The 21,655-nt window shown below is 44.9% G+C and overlaps 1 protein-coding gene across 4 annotated transcripts in view; it reads left to right on the top strand.

The window, feature by feature from the left end:
- The window catches only part of ITGB8 (integrin subunit beta 8), a 143,851-nt gene that overhangs the window by 72,051 nt on the left and 50,145 nt on the right, over nucleotides 1-21,655 (top strand). For all 4 annotated transcript variants that reach the window (XM_075587175.1, XM_075587173.1, XM_075587177.1 and 1 more), the window contains one exon: nucleotides 21,369-21,615. In XM_075587175.1, the coding sequence (XP_075443290.1) occupies nucleotides 21,369-21,615 (247 nt within the window). The remainder of the gene's footprint in view (nucleotides 1-21,368; nucleotides 21,616-21,655) is intronic.

Below are 21,655 nucleotides of genomic sequence, written 5' to 3'. Positions count from 1 at the left end.
ATATCATTTACATATAGGGGTAATGGTGGACTTAACCTTTATTTAAGAGCAGCCAAATCTAGCCCTACCTTCCCTTTGTAACCACAGTGATTATTAAGGCATTAACAATGCATGTCTTCATAACTGCTATGGGTAACCAAGGAGCAAGGAGTTAATGATGCCTTCCTTTTACAGTGCTTTATTCTATGTAATAGTGCCTTACATAGTGCCTTAATAGTGCCTTGCATTAGATGCTTGTCCCGTTTACTGAATGATAGTCTGACTCAAAAAGAGGTTCTCACACATATCTTTATTGTAAATAAGGCAAGTTAGAGCCACAAGTATAGTCATTATCAACAAGGGTATGGAGTCAGTTTCTTCTCAGGGTGGGAGTAACAATTAGCCAGACAACAAAGTCAAATTTGATCCAAAATTATTTGTTACCTACAATAAAACTAGTGCTTGTGCTCACACCTACTGTATTGAACAAAGGGAGTTATGCATCAAAGTCTTCTGGCTACAGAACTTAAGTGAAACAGGAGCAAAAAAAATGCACCATATTTATCAAAGCAAAAAATCCCATTGTGTCATATGAGACCTTATTCTTTGATACATCTGGTGCCTTTTTCTTTGAGGGAATTTGATACAGAATTTGATAAATAACTAGAATTTTATATAGAGCCTCCACAATGTGCTCGAATGACCTGGTAACATATTTATTAGTAGTGAAACTGACCCAGAGCCTTGCCCTAATTAAAAGATAAAATTAGTAACTGTTTCTACAGATAAAATCAGAGAAGCAGATTTTTTTTTTTAAAGAGATGACTCATTGCTAACTCAGCACTACATGTCTACAATTTTCCTCCATTGGTTTGCAATTATAAAGCAATTATTTTATAAATAGTGTAACATTTTTATTCTGTAATACATTTCTTATTTTAATTCTCACTGGTATTGAAAATACATGTTTTTTTTTTTTTTTTTTAACAGATGTGAACTTATCTAGCTAATTACAGTTCTCCAGGGACCTTCACTGGCCTTGGGTACATATCCATTCTTTTTGGCTGACATGAAGTATTGGCCCTACTATTAAAGCTATTTAGTTTAGGTAGTATATATCGTTGTGTGACTATTGTAACTTTTTTTAGTGATGAGAGTGACATATAAAATATTCAATGATATTTTTAATTTGTTTGCACTATGACCCAGTTCTTGAAAGATTTTTATTCTTTCCCATTGCACTTCTATGAGCTAATTATGGCATTGCCCAATTAGCAATTTACACGTTATGCTACAAATTGCCTAAGGAATATGAGATCATAAAAACAACCCTTTAAAAGTTCTAAAATAACATGTCAATGAAATAATGGAAAATGTTCACTCAAATGTATGCTGTTAAGTCTTATATTGCAGAAAACGTTGTGTACTTTAGGTAATGAAAAGTCTAGACATCTTGGTGCCGAATTATCAAGTATTTGGCCCAGTGCTACTGAAACACATGAACGGACATGTTGGCATAGTCAAACTGTCATTCTTTTCTAGGTCTATAGGTCTGTTTTTCTTCTACAGTGAAGTCAGTTTGCCATCTATTTCATATATTCTAGCCACACCTAAACAGATAATGGTATGATATCATGTCTAATAATATAGGCTTTAGGGATCTCGTCAAAATAAAACTACATCATAGCTACATTGGCAGCTATAATTAGTAGCCAGGTGCTCCGTGATCCAATAGCAAAGTTATGTTTAAATAACCTTCTTTTTACTGGCAATTAAAAAAATCAACCTGTAATCTGCCCTTATGTAACCCTCTTAATATATAATAATACTACTAATAATAGCATGTTCTTGTATAGCACTGCCCCGTGGATCTTACAATCTATGTTTTTGGTGCCTGAGGCACAGGGACATAAGGTGACTTGCCCAAGGTCACAAGGAGCTGACACCGGGAATGTAACCAGGTTCCCCCTCAGTGCCAGTCAGTGTCTTTACTCACTGAGCCACTCCTTCTCTACTGAGAAGTACAAAAACAATTTGAGTCTAAATTTATATGAAAATTCTCCTCACCCTTAATATGAACTATTGTGGTTCTATTTAATTATAGACAGAACAATCAATGTGGTTGCTACTGTACTTCCCAGAAAGATAAGTGTAAATAAATACTTTCATGTATGTGTTATCCCAATGTTAAATCTATCTCAGTGATTTACCAAATCCCTTGTACTTATGCCACTCTCTCCAGATTCTCAGTGACCTCAAACTTCAATCCTGTCCAAATCGGGGCATACAAATAGGACCAAGGAAGTAGAAGAGGAAAATATATATAGTGAAGTATTTAAAAAAAATCAAATGGAAGGAAAACAATGGTTTCTTATGCACTCGCATGTATCAGATGTAAAGCATTTAGTCAGCAACCATTCCATGGTGTTATACTGTTTAACCTTTTGGGTGCCCCTAGTCACTGTGTCGTCCCATGATGTACTGGCTATGTCATTCTTTCACATCTTACATTCCTAAGGAGTGAAGGGAGCTCTTCCATTACTGGATTAGGGGCTTCCATTAAAAGCTGCCACAGTCCGACTAGAACCCTCTCTATCCACTTTTAAGACCCACCTTAAAACACCTGCTTAAGGAAACATACGAATAGCACCATGGCTGATAATTTACACATTGTACGTAAACCTTGGCCCCTTGGTTTGGGGCTTACCAGAATGCCCTCCTACTATCTCTGTACGTTCTTCCTACCAACCAGTTAGATTGGAAGCTCTAACATTAGTTCTATGGTTTTTTTTGTTCTAAGCATTATATGTTATGATTTAAACTGCAGAGCAATGCATGTGTATTTTGGATTAACATGAGTTACCTCTTAGATGAGGACCCACCTTAAAACACACCTGCTTAACGAAGCATATGAGTAGCTCCGTGGCTAATACTACACACATGATACATAAATCTTGCCCCCTTGCAGACGCACTTACCAGAGCGCCCTCCTACTGTCTCTGTATGTTCCTCCTACCAATTAGATTGTTAGCTCTTCAGAGCAGGGACTCCTTTTCCTGAATGTTACTTTTATGTCTGAAGCCCTTCTTCCCTTTATGTGTTATTTGTACTATTTGTTATTTATATGATTGCCACGTGTGTTACTACTGTGAAACGCTATGTACGTTAATGGCGCTATATACATACAGTCATGTGACTGCAACATGCTGCAGGGTTCATGGCACTCTGATGTCACAGGCTCTCCGGCAGTCAAAAACGAATAGATTAAAAAAACAGAAATTACTGTATCAACTCCAAAATTGATCATATAAACAGCCCAGAATTGAGGACTCACGACGTTGTTGCTATATCCCCATTTCCGAATTTCTGCTTTTTCTGGCACTTCCAGTTTCATGGACGAATTAGAAAGAGGCTGTCACGCTGCGCTCACCACGGACAAGGAGGGACCCCAGAACTGAAGAGAAAAGGGTAATACTTGCACCCACAGCTGCGGCGGCACGCCTGGAAGGTGGACAGTAGGTGTCCGGAACTGCACGGGAGAAATGGTAAAAGTTCAGATACTCGCCGGATAATTGGGAAGTTCCAGTAGAATAGTCGGTGCCGAGAGCCTTAGGTTTGGAGCCGGGAGGTAGGTTGGAATCCGTAAGCCGAGGTGGAGGGTAGGAGAGTTCGGGAGGTCATAGGGCAAGCCAGAGGTCGAAATCCAGAGCGGGTCCACAGTCAAGCCGGTTCGGTACACAGGAGTTCACTAGAAGACACAGAGACAAAAGCACTAAGGCAGGCATGAACGTGGGTAACGCAGGTCACACAAAGCTATGCTCAGCCAAAGAAGGAATGGCTGAGCAGGGTATAACTGTGGAGAGAGCCCAATGGGAAGAGGGGGAGGGACAGAGAAGCGAACCCATGGGAGACAGGGATAGGTGGAGAAGGTGCCACAGCTGATTGGCTTGACGCGTGGCTTTTGGGCGGTGCACGCGCATCAGGCATGTGCACCGCGCGGGGGAGGTATGCGAGGCCTGAACTGGGGCCGGGAGTTCCTCCTGCGGAAGGACAGAAAGATCCGAGAATGTGCGTGCGCATGTGCGCGTCCTGTGGCGGCCGCGGGGACCAGGGAGGAAGGAGGAGGGTCCCGCTCGCGGCGGAGACCCTGTGGAGCCGGGGTCTGGGAGCGCCGGGTAAGTTTTGGCATCAGGGGAACCCACTTTGGGAGAGGTGTTCCCCGCGGTCTTACAGTACCCCCCCCCCTTGAGGAGCGGCCTCAGGACGACTCCAATATGGCTTTTGGGGAAACTTAGAATGGAAGAGTCTCAGCAATCTGGGGGCATGTATTTGGTGGTAGGGTACCCAAGACCTTTCTTCTGGACCAAAGCCCTTCCAGTGGACCAGATACTGCACAAACCCCTCGTTTTTCTGGAATCCAGGATAGACTGAACCTCAAACTCCTCCTGCCCCTGAACCATGACTGGTTTAGGGCCATCTGGTGTTTTATGGAACCGTGGGTTTTGGGACACAGGTTTCAGCAGATGGGGGAAGTTCCAGGCGATATACCACAGGATTGATTTGTTCTACCGCTGAAAATGGACCCAAGTACCTGGGGGCCAGTTTAAGGCTAGGGGCCTTCAGTTTAATGTTCCTGAAGGAGAGCCAGACCTTATCTCCTGATTTGAAGACTGGCGCCTGTCGACGGTGGAGATCTGCCTGTGCTTTTTGTCTGCGGGTTGCCCTTCCCAGAGCTTCTTGGATCTTTTTCCAGGATTCCTGCAGATCCTTGATTCGGTCATCCGCCGCTGGGACTCCGGAAGGGACTGAAGTGATGGGAAGCTGAACCGGGTGGAAACCATAATTAATGAAAAAGGGGGATTTCAGTGTGGAGCTGTTCCTCAAAGAGTTATGGGAGAACTCTGCCCATGGGAGCAAATCTACCCAATCGTTCTGACTGTCTGCGACGAAGCACCGGAGGTATTGCTCTAATGTCTGGTTCCTTCTCTCGGTTTGCCCATTAGTCTGGAGGTGATACCCGGAAGAAAAATGGAGGATGATATCCATCCTACGAGCGAAGGCCCGCCAAAATTTGGATATGAATTGTGTACCACGATCGGATACGATGGAAAGGGGATCTCCGTGGATGCGGAATATTTCCCAAATAAAAATGTCTGCCAGGGTGGTGGAATTGGGCAGCCATTTGAGAGGGACAAAATGGACGTGCTTGGAGAACCGGTCCACGATTACTAAAATGGTATTCATCCCCCTAGAGGCCGAAAGTTCTACAATAAAGTCCATGGACAGGTGACTCCAAGGGCGTTCCGGTATGGGCAGGGGTCGTAGGAGACCATAAAGCTTTTTACGAATGATCTTGACCTGGGCGCAGATTGGACAGGTTTTCACATATTCAAAAATATCTTCCGACATGGTAGGCCACCAGGAGGTGCGGCCAATACAGTCAGAGGTTCTACTGATACCTGGGTGACCGGCTGACTTTGAAGAATGACCCCACTCTAGAATCTTCTTCAGGAAGCGTGGAGCTGCATATAGATGGCTGACTGGCATCTTAAGGCCTCTCGGGAGGTTAGACTGTGCTGCCATGACCTGGTCCAGGATATCGAAAGAGTTGGCCGAGATTATATATTTGGGGGGTAAGATTGTCTCGGAGGTATCTTCGGAGTTGTCCTCGAACAGGAATAGTCGTGAGAGTGCGTCCGCCTTTTGTTTTTTGAGCCGGGGATGTAGGATATGAGATAATTGAATCTCGAAAAAAAAAGGGACCATCGAGGATGACGTGCTCGAAGACGACGTGCACTCTCAATATATAATAGGTTTTTATAGCCGGTGAAGATTGAAATGGGGGTCTCTGTTCCATCCATAAGATGTATCCATTCCTGAAGGGCGAGTTTAATAGCCAGGAGTTCTCTATTTCCGACGTCGTAGTTCCGTTCTGCTGAAGATTTTTTTTTTTAAATGAACCCGCAGGGGTGAAGTTTGGACTGTGTGGACTGTCTTTGTGAGAGGATGGCATCAGCACCGATATCAGATGCGTCTACCTCCAGGATAAAGGGAAGCCTGGGGTCTGGATGACGCAAGATTGGGGCGGAAGCGAAAGACTTCTTGAGGGAGTCGAAAGCTTGGAAGGCTGCAGGAGACCAGGCTGCAGTGTTAGCTCCCTTCTTAGTCAGGGCAGGGATGGGGGCCACGGTGGATGAAAAGTTCTTGTTGAATTTACGGTAATAGTTTGCAAACCATAAGAACCACTGTACGGTGTGACGATGGGGAGGATTTGGCCCGGGATTAAAGGGGTTACACCCCAATTGGCCACCCTCTAACCCCACCAGGGAGACAAGGGGTTAACTGGGCTGAGGCCCAGAAATGTGATTTAACCCTTGTCATAACCTGAAAATGTATATTCCACTGTTCCCCTGTTTTATTGTTATATCAGTGTCTGCATCACACACACACTAGGATCCATCCGGGAGCACAAGGGTTAATAGTTGTTTAGTGATTATAGCCCTTTGTGTAATTTTCCCGCCTTTTCAGGCACCATTTTGCAGGCTCCCATAGGCCGCCATTGAGCTCCATGTGTTTCAATGGTGAATCTTGCTGTTTGGGTCCTGTTTCCTGAGAAGACCAGCAGATGGCGTCCGAGAGGAGGAGCGGCGGTTTCCCATTGTAAGTCAATGGGCTCATTGACTTCAATGGAAATCCTCGAAGGAGCTTTCCAGGAACAAGTTGGCTGCCTTCCAAACCGCTTAACCGCAAAGCGGATACATTTTCAATAGGAGAGCTTTGATCACTGATTAGCCAAGTTCAACGACAAGTGGCGTGGGAATAAACAGTTCTAGAGCACCTAGAAATAAAATTCTTTCTGCCCCTAGTTCCTAGACCTCCCCCCACTCGACCACAACCGGGTCCCCATATCCTGGACCCCCGATAAGGGTCGAACCGAGAAGAGAGGGTCGCGCCATAGGTTCCAATGGCGGCAGCAGAAACATCTCAAGAAAACGGCTGAGTGTGAAAAGCTGAAATTTGGGAATCCATAGCTCCGGTTCCGGAGGGTCCAGAGGATCAGGGTTTGGGGTAACTGTAGTCACTGCTCCGGCATCGCTGCAGAACCATCCTTGACCCTCGGAGTATGGACCCCCTTGAAAGTTCGGGACTTTTCCCATAGACTCCAATGGCGGCCAAACCCCATTGACCGGCTACGGCGGCGTCGCCCCGTTGAAAGTCTATGGCGGCGGAACCCATTGTTTTCAATGGGGATTTAGTGAAAAACCGTGATTTAATTTACAGTGGAGATTTTTGTATTAAAATTTGAAACGGTTTTAAGTGTATTTGTGTATCTCCGGTTCCGAAGGTCGTAGCTAGTCGCATATTGGACCATAGGGTGTCCCAGTTCTGTCATTGAGAACTGGGAAGTTTGGACCTGCTGGACCTAACGGAACCAGATATTTTAATATGTTTATGTTTTATCTTTCATACTGTGTTTCAATGTATGGGTAAAACCCAGAGGAAATTCCTTTGCATACCAGGGTAGCATATGGCCAGAAAGGCGACCCAATGTCTAGGACTTAAGTATGTTTCAAAGGATTTTGTCACCTCCATTGTTTGCATGAGGGCGGAGATTACTCAAACCAGAGCAGTCTTCAAGTGTTCCATTTCACACCTCACAATAAAGCATATCCTGCCAGGAATCCAATCTGGTAGACTAGCTGGCATTCCTGATGCAGAGGAGGGGTTACAGAAATGAGACCCCAGAGCTTTACTGCGCATGTACCAGCTAGCAGGGGGCATGTATCAAATTGTGTTCCCACGTTAATGAGTGGCTAGAGTTAATTGAAAACCAATCCACTGTACTCAATGTTAAGGATAAGGCACATAAGGTCCACCCTTTATCCTTTGTCTGTTCTATACCATCTTGATTGCTGAGAGAAACGCTATGCAATGTCTTCATGCCAGAGGTCTTTCATGTCTTTCTTGTCTTGATGACTATGAAGAGTGCTGTATGAACTGCCAGTCCAGATATGACTGCTTCATCATTTCCATTTTAAGTAAGTGTCTATATTTTGCCTGTTATTTGTATATCTGATGTGTTCACCTTTATCAAGGAATAAATTATATTTTATCATATCTAAGTCTCGTCCCAGTTCAGACCCAGTTATAAATATATATTATCTTTTATATATATTTGTGTGTAAATTACAGCCTGTCATAAAGTCACCGTGACATACGGCTTTCAAGGAAGTGGGTTGCGGCCATTCTAAGACAGTTTTGAGTTTGGTAGGGTCCATAGAGAAACCTGTGCTAGAAATTATGTATCCTAGAAAGGGAATGGAAGATAGATGAAAAGAACATTTCTCTAGCTTGGCGTACAAACGGTTCTCTCGAAGATGAGACAGGACTAATTTGGTGTGCTGAATATGGTCAGGGAGGGATTTGGAAAAAATGACGATATCATCAAGGTACACGATGACGAAGCTGTTGAGGAGATCGCGGAAGATCTCGTTGACAAACTTCTGGAAGATTGCCGGGGCATTGCACAGGCCGAAGGGCATGACTAGGTATTCATAGTTCCCATCCCGGGTGTTGAAGGCGGTCTTCCAATCGTCACCCTGGTGGATGCGGACAAGATTATAGGCTCCGCGGAGATCGAGCTTGGAAAAAATTGTTGCCCCCTGTAGGCGGTCAAAGAGCTCGGAAATGAGTAGCAGGGGGTAACGGTTCTTGACCGTAATCTTGTTGAGACCTCTGTAGTCAATACAGGGGTGAAGAGAGCCATCTTATTTTTTGACAAAGAAGAATCCGTCTCCAGCTGGGGATGACGAATTCCGGATGAACCCCTTCTTCAAATTATGTTGGATATACTCGGACATGGCTTGGGTCTCGGGCATGGAAAGGGGGTAGGAACGTTTTTTAGGTAGCGTGGCACCATGAAAAAGGTCAATAGGGCAGTCAAAGGCTCTAGGGGGGGGCAGCACCTCAGAACGTACCTTGTCGAACACATCTGCAAGGTCCCAGTAGACCGCTGGGAGGGAAGTTTTGTACTCCACGGGTAGTTCCTCTCTGGCTATCGTCTGTTTGGGGGGAAGACAAGTCTTGAGGCACTAAGGGCTCCATCGTATGGGTTCCTTGTTGGTCCAATCCAGCTTGGTTGTGCAGTTGGAACCATGGGAGTCCCAGAATCCCCTCCACCGAAAGAGTGTGGATCACATCCAAGGTAATCCTTTCTTGGTGACCGTCCTCTGTAGAGAGGGATAGAGAGCAAGTCTCCAGGGAAATGAAAGCTGGTTGGTGAGGGCGTCCATCTATGGCCTCCAAGCCGACGGGAACAGCTTTAGATTGGAAAGGAATATTGTTTCTGCTGGCAAAATCCTGATCAATGAAGTTTCCTTGAGACCCGGAATCTATGAATGTGGACGCGAGAAACGGGGAGTTATTCCAGGCAAGAGAGATGGACAGCATTATCCGAGTAGGAAGTTTCTTCGGAGAAGGGGAAGGGGAAGAAATTGTACCCAACGAGACCCCCTCATACCTCATTGAGTTTTGGCATTTCCTGGTTGCAGGGGACAGCTCGCCAGCAGATGACCGGAATGCCCGCAGTAGTGACAGAGTCCACCATCTCGTCGTCGCTGTCTCTCAGAAGCAGATAGCCGATGACTTCCGAGCTGCATAGGTTCACGCTTGATAGATTCGGACAGTCCCTGCCAGAAGGCTGCGGAGAGGGCGTTGTCATTCCAAGAGGTCTCGGCCGCGATGGTCCGGAACTCCAGGGCATACTGGGCGACGGGGCGAGTACCTTGAGAGAGATGGAACAAAGAGGAATCTGCCGTGATCTTGCGACCAGGCGTGTCAAATACTTGCTTGAATTCCCGAAGGAAGCGTGGGTAATCATGCGTCATGTTGGCTCTCCGTTCCCAGATAGGGGATGCCCAGGCCAGGGCATTTCCGGTCAATAGAGAGACGATGTAGGCCACCCTGGAGCGTGCAGTAGGAAAGCGCGATGGGGACAGCACAAATTGGATCTCACACTGATTGATTAATCCTCTGCACTCGTGGGGATCCCCTGCATAACGGTTAGGGGCCGGAAGGCGAGGGTCCGAGGCTGTGGGGAGATCCAGAGAAGGCAGCGCCGCGGCTGCCATAGCAGAGGAGCCTGGGGAGTGCTGCAACAGAGAGATTCTTGAGACATGGAGTTGAGCTGCGTCTCCACCTGGAGGAGTCGATCCATGGCCCTGGGTTGATCAACCTCACCGGGGTCCATGTCCATTGGGCTGAGCATAATGTCATGCTGCGCTCACAGCAGCAGCAGGAGGGACCCCTGAACTGAGGTGAAAAGGGTAATGCTTGCACCCACAGCTGCGGGGGCACACCTGGAAGGTGGATAGTAGGCGTCCGGAACTGCACGGGAGAAATGGTAAAAGTTCAGATACTCGCCAGATAATTGGGAAGTTTCAGTAGAATAGTCGGTGCCGAGAGCCTCGGGTTTGGAGCCGGGAGGTAGGTTGGAATCCGTAAGCCGAGGTGGAGGGTAGGAGAGTTTGGGAGGTCAGAGGGCAAGCCAGAATTTCACATCCAGAGCGGGTCCACAGTCAAGCCGGTTCGGTACACAGGAGTTCACTAGAAGACACAGAGACAAAAGCACTAAGGCAGGCACGACCGTGGGTAACACAGGTCACACAAAGCCAAAGAAGGAATGGCTGAGCAGGGTATAAATGTGGAGAGAGCCCAATGGGAAGAGGGGGAGGGATGGAGGAGCGACCCCATGGGAGACAGGGATAGGTAAAGAAGGTGCCACAGCTGATTGGCGTGGCTTGTGGGCGGTGCACGCGCATCAGGCGTGTGCACCGCGCGGGGAGGTGCGCGCGGCCTTAGCTGGGGCCGGGAATTCCTCCTGCGGGAGGACAGAAAGATCCTAGAATGTGCGCGCGCATGCGTGCGTCCTGTGGCGGCCACGGGGACCAGGGAGGAAGGAGGAGGGTCCCGCATGCGCTGGAGACCCTGTGGAGCCGGGGCCGGGAAGCGCCGGGTAAGTTGTGGCATTGGGGAAACCCTCTTTGGGAGAGGTGTTCCCCGCGGTCTTACAGAGGCTTGGCTTCTGCAGTCCATTAACTGGTGCCTGGGCAAAGCTCAACCTACGCGTTTCTCCTGGATCGGCTTCCGCAAGAGTATTTTTATCAATTAAATATCTGTAATCTTTGTATCCATTAAACAGTATTAAACTATATGTATGTTTATTTCTATCCCATATGAGACCACCATGGAAGGGTTGTGGAAGGCATTATTTACATCTGATACATGTGAATGCATAAGAGACCCTTGTTTTCCTCCCATATCATTTTTTTTAATATGGCAGTATACAGTGTACAGCACCGACATTGTTTATTGCACTAAATCACGACGGCACGCCGAGATCTACCCCAGCTGCCGCCAGTAACAACCGCGCGCCGCCGCGTTTCCCCCACGCACCCCCCCTCCACTTCGCGCGCAATTTACCCCCCTTCCCGACCCCGTACCCGGCTCCTGCTCTGCCCCTCTGCTTCCCCGCACCCCCGCTTACCTTCATTTGATCTCCAGGGGTGTCGGGGAAGCCTTGTTAAGACGGGCGCGCATGTTACTGTGACGTCACAGTGCGCCGCCATGCGCCGCGGCTACCCGCTTCCCAGACGCATGTAGCCGGCGGCTTTTGCTGCAATAAACAATGTCGCTACTGTATATATACTGTTGTGTGTAAAAGAAAGTAGGTAAATACAACCTCAGATGAACAACAACACATGACATATTACACTGTGTCATGATTTATTTAACAAAAATAAAGCCAAAATGAAGAAGCTATGTGTGAAAAACTAAGTACTCCCTTACTGCTTCCATATGAATTAAGATGCTAAGTAGCAGACAGGTGCTGCTAATCAAGTGCCCTTGATTAATTGATCATCTGCAAGTGTGACCACCTCTATAAAATCAGACGTTTTAGCAGTTTGCTGGTCTGGAGCATTCATGTGTGTGCTAACACAATGCCAATGAGGAAAGACATCAGCAATGATCTTAGAGAAGCAATTGTTGCTGCCCATCAATCTGGGATGGGTTATAAGGCCATTTCCAAACAATTCCATCCATCATTCTACAGTGAGAAAGATTATTCAAAAGTGGAAAACATTCAAGACAGTTGCCAATCTTCCACGGAGTGGACGTCCCAGCAAATTCACCCCAAGGTCAGACCGTGCAATGCACAGAGAAATTGCAAAAAGACCAAGAGTTACGTTTCAGACTCTACAGGCCTCAGTTAGCATGTTAAATGTTAAAGTTCATGACAGTACAATTAGAAAAAGACTGAACATGTATGGTTTGTTTGGAAGGGTTGCCAGGAGAAAGCCTCTTCTCTCTAAAAAGAACATGGCAGCACGGCTTAGGTTTGCAAAGTTGCATCTGAACAAACCACAAGAATTCTGGAACAATGTCCTTTGGACAGACGTGACCAAAGTGGAGATGTTTGGCCATAATGCACAGCGCCACGTTTAGCGAAAACTAAACACAGCATATCAGCACAAACACCTCATACCAACTGTCAAGCACGGTGGTGGAGGGGTGATGATTTGGGCTTGTTTTGCAGCTACAGGACCAGGGAACCTTGCAGTCATTGAGTCAACCATGAACTCCTCTGTATACCAAAGTATTCTAGAGTCAAATGTGAGGCCATCTGTCCGACAGCTAAAGCTTGGCCAAAATTGGGTCATGCAACAGGACAATGATCCCAAGTCCACCCCCAAATCTACAACAGAATGGCTGAAAAAGAAAAGAATCAAGGTGTTGCAATGGCCCAGTCAAAGTCCACACCTCAACCCGATTGAAATGCTGTGGCGGGGCCTCAAGAGAGCTGTGCATAAACAAATGCCCACAAACCTCAATGAACTGATGCAACGTTGTAAAGAAGAGTGGGTCAAAATTCCTCCACAAAGATGTGAGTGACTGATAAAGTCATACAGAAAACGATTGCTTCAAGTTATTGCTGCTAAAGGTGGTTCTACAAGCTATTGAATTATAAGGTGTACTTAGTTTTTCACACATGGGGGAAGGGCAGCAACTAAATAGCACAGGAAGCCAATCAGACCAGAGCTGCATAGGAGGCAGCAAGGAGCAGGTGATTCTTGATTGCAGGTTCAGGGAGGGTTTGACTGGAAAGTCTATAGCTCTGTAAGGATGAGTTACAGCCAAACCCAGGAGCGGATTCCTTACAATTAACTTATGGAATGGGATATTTGGTCATGGCCGTCTAGCCGTGAACAAGTTCCCATTGGTGTTTAGCTGCATATTGACACTCCTCCACAGCCATTCTGCCTTTGGAGCCTCTATAAGGATCCCTCAACATGGCCACTGAGGCAGAATATCTGCCTCTACCAACATTGCCGCTGACGCAGGCATTCAGCCTCATTCCAGATCTGTATAGGACCTCCCAACATGGCCTCTGAGGCAGGACATCTGCCTCCACCAACATCGCCACCAAGGCAGGAAGTCACCGCAGTGTGGAATGATTGCCTGCACCTGCCTGCTCCCTTTATAAGGCCTCATTTCCTCCCCCACCCCCCCACCCCCAACTCCTTGCCTGTGCAAGGTTCTTCTTACCTTGTTCCCTGCTGGAAAATTTGTCCTACCTGTCTTCCTCTTTGCCTATCGTTGATGGCCTCGGGTCTGTGACCCCTACTACTCTACCTTCTCCAGCCCTGACCTCGTACCCGGACCTTACTACTCTACTCTACTCATCAGGAATCGGATACCAGGTAGAGGTCATTCTCTACTCTCCACCTCTACCTAGCGGGTCTGTCTCCTGGACAGTACACAGCAATGTACACTACCCTCTGCCACCGGCCGCTTCTATAAGAAGGTGTGTTTTACGGTAGGAGGTTAACTTTAGGGGTTTTAGTTGTTAGGGTAGGGGGTTAACTTTAGGGATTTTTGGGTAGGGGATAGTGTTATTATTATGGATTAAAATTAGAGGTTTTAGGGTAGAAGCTAAGGTTAGGGATTTACCTTGGTGATGAAGTGGTCGGCGGCTTAACGTCCCTGTGGTGAGGTCACTTGTGGAGAAATGCCGGTGGAGATTAGGTCGCGGCAAAACTGCCATGACCAAATGTCCTAGAGTGATTAATTTACCATGCCTTAATGACCACTATGGTTACTAGGAGATTATTAAATAATTATAGTTTAAAGATGTTAAAGGTTCTAATACTTGCATCACCCATCGCATCCAGGCCTTTCAGACAACTTGGTTATCTAATTTATAGCTATTGGATACATAGGTCGCCAACTTGGACTAGACAAACATAAAACTTAAAAAATGTCCCAAGCAATACCAATTATTAGTGGACATTTACATACATATTTCTATGCTAATTTGCATCTCCATCAAAGATTTTTCACTTGAAAGATAGATGCTTTGCATATATTTTTAAGCAAGATAATACTATATTGTACAGTGCCAGCCTATACTGTAGCTCTCTCTCCCACATAAATCATCCTTGAATTTTCCACTGTTTTGTTTCAGGCGCCAAATTCAGGTTGCTTTAGAGAGGTGACAAAAACAGAGACCCATGAGAGCCACTTAATAAGACTCAAATTCTGCCTTAGCTTTACTGCATCTTTGAATTTGCATCTTGTTTTCAGTAGCAAATTTAGAGTTGCTTTTATAGGAAGGAGGGATCAAGGCAGTGACAAGCACACCATTGGGAAAAAAAACATAGCCTTCACTGGGAGTCTTGTTTTCTTTGACATATATAGTATGGTGCTAAATTATTTTACCCTACTGTAGTTTTACAACCAAGAGACTTTGAAGATATCACACTGTCCACTCCCGTCTCCTGCTTGTTGTTTTCTGAAAGATGGGGTTCAAAAATGGGGGTGAAACACTTGAGAGATAGCTATTGTGCTTTTGAGAGAAAAAAAGGTCACATTTAAGGACAATTATGTTTATTTTAAAAACTAAATTCCACTGTATTTGGTTATTTGCCAACTTTGTAAATGGGCTTGTCTCTTTCTAATGTAACTGAATTGAATAATTTACTGTATTGTTTATTTTACTGTGCATTGGTCACCTTGAAGTCAATTCCAACTGAGCTCCAAAGGATATGTGCCAAATAAAATGCAACTTATCAAGAAAATTACATTGACACTCATTTCATTTTAGGAGCGATTAACAGTCACTTTTAAATAGCTGTTTATTTAGTATCATATACATTTAAGATCAAATACAATTATTTACCATTTCATTTGAACACCATTCAATTTTTATTCTGCATTCATTTATTAAGTTTATAAAGTAAGAAAACAGAGTACTTAAATTAGAACAGTAAAATGTGTGCTTTCATACACACACTTGCACTGCAATGCCTTTTTAATATTTTTAGACTGCTAGCACACAGTTTTAGAAGAGCATGTAGACTTTAACAAAATTATTAGCCACTTCTGATAATTATAATTGCCAACTCTCGCTTCTCTGCCATTAATGACTTCTAAACAAACAGAGAAACTTTCTGAAGTAATGCATGGTAAATTCTGACTGAAGGCCATAAAAAGTGATTTTACGCCAAGTTGATACCTGTATAGAATATTATTGAAGTGGTGGCAACAGGATAAATCAGTCATCCATCTGTAGCCCCCTTTCCCTATGCCTCAGGGAAATACGCGGGCAACTACGCATGCTGCTGTACCTGTATGCTCACAGGAGGCCTAAGCCTCCGCTTTTGGGAGCCTGGGTTGAGCTCTATCTCCTTGTGCACAGCGCCTCCACCTATGAGGCACCCCAGCATTTGCGGGATAACCCCTCACAGGAACCAATACAACCACAGTAAGCAATAAGGCCGCGCGTATAGTGCCCGCGACGGGCAACAGGTGACATCACCCGTCGCCGGCGCCGCTAGCGAAAGTTATATTTTGATTTGCGGTGGCGTCGCGGGCGTACTGGTATTTGATTGGTTCAGGGGCTGTCACATGAGGCGACAGCCCTTGAAAAATCAAATATTGGCAGCTACCAAAATTCGCTCTGTTGCATTTACTATAAGCGCACGTGGTGGCGGCAGCAATGCATTTGTTTTTGGGTGACGTCGCGTCGCCTGTCGCGGCCTAACACAACACAATGTTTATAACTTGTCTTTACTGTAACAATACCACACACATAACTGGTGTCCGTCCCAGCAATCCCACCCAAATGTGAGGTAGCGCTACCCCCTGTAAATGATGGTGCTTGTTAGGTACCTGCCTGGGTACTCCAGTACCCAGGTGCCGCTTGCGGAGGTGCGTTGGAGTAGGTCCCACGCAGCGGGGCCTCCGACAACAATTCCCTTCTCTCCTAAGGGTCCCGCTCCTCCTCGTGGGGTGAGCTCCAGTCTGAGTGTCTCACCCAAGTGTTCTGGAATACTGCGGCCTGGTCCCGGGTCGCCGTGTGGCCACCCACCACCAGTGCAGCAATTATAATAATGGGAAGAGTCCCTACAGGGGGCCTTCAACACGGATCTCACGTGTCTCATGGCTTGACTGGGACCTATGGGGCAAAGTCTAGGCCTAGTCCACTGCTCCCTGGACACTACATTCTCCCTGGCCCCAGACTGGCTCGCGGGCTTTCCACCCGCGGAGGATATCCTGTCCCTCCTGTGGCCAGAATCCCATTGGCTGAGACAGTCCACGCCTCCAGTATCAATCCTGTGCAGAAAAAAAGAAAATACTTTTATGCATCTAGCAATATCTTTAGCGCCAACCTTTAGCTGGCGACAAAATATTGCAAGATTTTAAAGTTCGATATGCTAATCACTGTTTAGTGAATAGCAATTACTGGGGGGAAAATGCGATTTTGGCTTTTTTTGACCTGTGAGTTGACTTTTTTGCTTCATACTGTTAAAGGTTGTTAAAAAAAAAAAACCATTAGTGCGCGATACTGCAGTGTTAGCAATGTTTAGTGAATAGCAAATCAGGCAATATCGTGCTACAAAGGCATTTATCGTGCATTAAACCACTTATCACTGTTTATTGAATAGGTCCCATTAAGTGTCTATTTAGTCATAGAAAAAAGGGGGGGTATGAGCCCCTAAGATTGATGCTACAACGTTGCAGTATGTGGATATATATTAGACAGTGGAGTAATACACCGCAGCAACTAGATATACATAAAATCCAATGGAATCAATAACCTTCAATGATAAACCCATAAACCTAGACGGGGGGCTTTTTAAAGCAAGGCTGGTAGAAGTACAGCGGAGCCCTGTCAGAACAGAGCCCCAAAGTAAATCAGATATCCAGCTACTGCTTGCCTCACCTGCGTCTGGTAGTAGAAGGGTTAAGTCAGCTGTCCCGCATCTACGATGAAGCTGTAAGGCTGCCAGGTGCTGTTTGAGGAAATTTGCTGCTGTTGCTGACCGCGGTGGCGTGCTCCTGCTCGTAAGTAGGTAAACAGGTTTGGTAAGAAGAAACGGCGGTCACTGCTGCTCCACAAAAATACTCCAACCAGGCGCGTAAAAACTAAATAATTTTAATGATCAAAAACAAAAAAGAACTTCCACATGGTAGTGTACCTCTGACGCGTTTCGTTCTATACTAGAACTTTATCAAAGAATAAGAAAGGAAGCAGAGAGTGTTACTCTTTGATAAAGTTCTAGTATAGAACGAAACGCGTCAGAGGTACACTACCATGTGGAAGTTCTTTTTTGTTTTTGATCATTAAAATTATTTAGTTTTTACGCGCCTGGTTGGAGTATTTTTGTGGAGCAGCAGTGACCGCCGTTTCTTCTTACCAAATCTATTTAGTCATAGTTCAGAGTTTCCAAAACATAAAACTTATTAAGTATGATTTTGAAATAATGTCAAAACGAAAATGTAATCGCCCTTTCCTCAGTACAGTACTCAAAGAATGTAGTTAATGACTTTTACCTCTACAACAATGATAAGTAAGTGTTTACTATTATTATTTTTTTTACCATAGGGTTACCAGAGGCACTTACTATAAAGGGATGTATCACGTTTGATGCAAATGTGACTCCATTTTGTTCCTTCTTATTTACTGCAGTTCTGAAGTGACGGAAACCTCTATGCACAACAATCTGCACCAGATAGACCAGACAGCATTTAAACCTTTGGTTATCCTCCTGGACTGTGCAATTTTCAGCTCCGGGACCCACCCTGCGTTGCTTACATCAGCGGTGCGCAAACTGAGATTTTTCTGGGGCGGCACGGGCTGTTGCAGAGGTCCCGCACTCTTCCCCAGGTTCAGCCGGCTTCAGGACGCATGACCATGGCAACGCAGTGGGGTCATGTGACATTACGGTTGCCATGGTAACGTGACGTCAAATGACGCCACGGGTCACGTGACGTTACATGACCCCACGGTGTCATATGATGTCACACGAGGTAAGGGTTGGGGCGCACCGACAGAGGAGAGCAGGCAGGGGGGTTGCAGCAAATAAAGTTTGCGCATCCTGGCTTACTTTATTAGGAGCCTACAGTATGTACTTCCAGTCTATACCCAGGACATACTTGAAAACCAGCGTTTACTGTCAATGTATTACTTCCTGGTAAAACATTTTATAAATAAATACATTTAAACATGGCCGTTGCAGCTTCCTATTGGCCCACGGCTTGGTAACCATTTTGAAATCCCTTGAGTGAGGATATTTTATCCCCTGTAAAAAAAAAAAATTAAATGAGCAGACTAGATTGCTGCTTCAAGGGACGTGTGTATTATGTGTACATGTATATATGTAACCCCCTGTGTCAGCTATCAGCACAGGACATGGGCCCGTTAAGCATTACATTCCACTGGACAATGTGACTGAAATTAGTCATCAGAAAACTTCATAACGAGCTTAAAGACACTGATGATGGCACAAAACCATGCAACAACACGTTGCAAACTCTGCAAACATATATGCCAAGATGTCACAGCCAGTTACAACCGTGGAACAATCAATGTGGAAGGATCATACTGCTGCACATCCAGGAATGTGGTCTATATGATTCAGTGCAACAAATGTGATCAAGGATTCTACATTGGGGGAACGAGCCAAAAACTTCAAGGCAGAATGAATATGCACAGACACTCTATACTCCACCACGAAGAAGGAAGATACTGCTCACCAGTGGGACATCATTTCTCACAACCAGATCATTCCATAAATGATTTAAAAATCAAAATCCTCAATGGAATGTTCAAATGCACCCAAGAACAGAAAACATTTGATCTCAGAATGATAAGACTCTTTGGCACCAAAACAAGACGATTTAATGCGGATATTAGGTTTCTCACACTATCACAATTGTTTGTAATTATCCTGCCTGCATCTCTGCAAATGTTCTTATCCACACCTTCTCCCCCCCTGCATCCCCTTCCTCCTCCATGCTGTTACTTGTCACCATTTTATTACCCTATAAATTTCCCACACATCCTTATCTAAATCTGTTTTTTTCTGCCTTCTAAACCTCTGTTTTAGCATTGATTCCTTTGTAAACCACTATTGCACCTGAAGAAGAGAGTAGAACTCTTGAAAGCTTGTCCTATGATATACATTTTTAGTCCAAATAAAAAAGGTATCACCTAAGACTGAACTCATTTATTCTGCTATATTATATATATATATATATATATATATATATATATATATATATATATATATATATATTTATATATATATATATATATATATATTCTCCCTGCCTCTTTCCATTTCTCTTCCATCCCCCTCCCTTCCTGATTCTTTGTCTCTTCTCCCCCTTTTTCGCTCTGTTTAGTGTTATCGTGTATTGTTGAAATGCTTGTGTAACAGTGTTTCCCCCCACACTATGGGAGATTCTGCCATTACAGCGTGTGTTGTGCATGCTACCTCTTGGTAAGCAGTAGGGCTGAGTTGTCTGCCGATGTTTGTGGGGACACAGGACAGGCTTCTGGGGTACATACCCGACATAGTTCTCTAGTGGAATAGCGCCTCCATCTGCCGCAGGCTCCATATGTATGGAGGCGATCTCTTACGGTAGAACACAATCCCATCTCCTTTCCCAGAAAGATCACACACCAGGCAGGAGGTATAATAACTGGAACGGTTTACCTGTGAACTGTCACCTCAATGCACTCTCTGCTGGCCTCTGCCCTAAGCAGTCTCTGGTGTTGTATCCAGCTATAGGATGGGCCCTGGAACTGCACTACGGGTCAAGGGCCCCCGCAGCAGTCTTTGCTGTTCCCTGACTCTCTCTCAGGATCAGGGGAAAGGTGCACACTCACTCTCCCCCAAGGGAAGAGGAACAGGGAAGGCCAGTATTCAGGCAACCTGTGTGTGACCTGCCTCTCTCAAGTGGGGAGAGGCACTGACTAAATTTGGGTGACAATCCCCTTAAGTACAGCCAGGAGGAGGGCACCAGGTCTGACCCAGGATTGGTGAACCCAGGCCTGGTTCCACCTCCTCCCCTGTCACTCAAGGGCACTGCTGGCAGTGGGGAAAACCCACGATAAATACTGGTAGTCCTGCTCTTACCAGGGCTTCCTGCCAGGGAGGACGGACTGCTAGCCAAGAACCAGTCCTGGCTACACTTGGTTAGAGATACTTTTCACTTCTGGACTCTGTATGAACTTTTATTACTATTGGTGAGTGGTTTTATGGACACTTCATAGTGCACGTATGTGCACCTTCTTCAATATTGTTCACCAGTATGTGCTGATACACATAATGTTGTTTTTGGTGCAATCTTTGCACATTATTATTACTGTTTCATTCCTATATATGATTAGTTTATATGGGTTGACTTGGTCAATTCCCAGTATACACTGGTTACTATTTATAGTCACGGTCTTTTTATTTATTTACTTTCACTTACACTTACCAACAGAGTGCAATTTCATTATATGTATGTATGTATGTCTTTATTTGTATAGCACCATTAATGTACATAGCGCTTCACAGCAGTAATAGTTACAATCATATAAATAATAAGATATAAATAACACAAAGGGAAGAAGGCTATAGACTTAAAAGTTACAGATAATATATATTCTAGGCGTATGTGACAGTTACAGACCAGATTAAAATGTGAGACAGACTTAGTTTTGAAAGAACTTAAACTGGTGGTGGATGTGAGAGTCTTCGGTAGGTTGTCCCAGTTGTGGGGTGCACAGTAAGTAGCCAGGGGCACTATGCTACATCTATCTATCTATCTATCTATCTATCTATCTATCTATCTATATATCTGTAATCTAGCCAGTTGTGGATTAAAGGAATGTTATTATGTGTACAATGTTCAATGCATTGCCAATAATATTTTGCTAAACTGTTTTCTTTTCTATATGTAATTGCTGTTAGCACTCTGCCAGCATTATTCTTCTGAGCTTGTTTGAAAAATAATTACATTTACTGACAGATTTATCATTTTGCTTTTATTAGGAGCTGAAGCAAACTTTATGCTAAGTGTTCACCGCTTGGAGAAATATCCAGTGGACCTCTATTACTTGGTTGATGTCTCTGCTTCAATGCTCAACAGTATCGAAAAACTGAATTCCATAGGATTTGACTTGTCTAAAAAAATGGCAAACTTTTCTCACGATATTAGATTTGGATTTGGATCATTTGTGGATAAGGCTGTATCACCATACATTAGTACGCACCCGCAGAGGATTAAAAACCAATGCAGGTTTGTATAATTGTATAATCATTCTTACTCTTTGACCTGT

This window comes from Ascaphus truei, chromosome 2 (assembly GCF_040206685.1).
Source record: "Ascaphus truei isolate aAscTru1 chromosome 2, aAscTru1.hap1, whole genome shotgun sequence".
NCBI classification, from domain to species: domain Eukaryota; kingdom Metazoa; phylum Chordata; class Amphibia; order Anura; family Ascaphidae; genus Ascaphus; species Ascaphus truei.
This window is presented reverse-complemented; position numbering and strand designations above follow the sequence as displayed.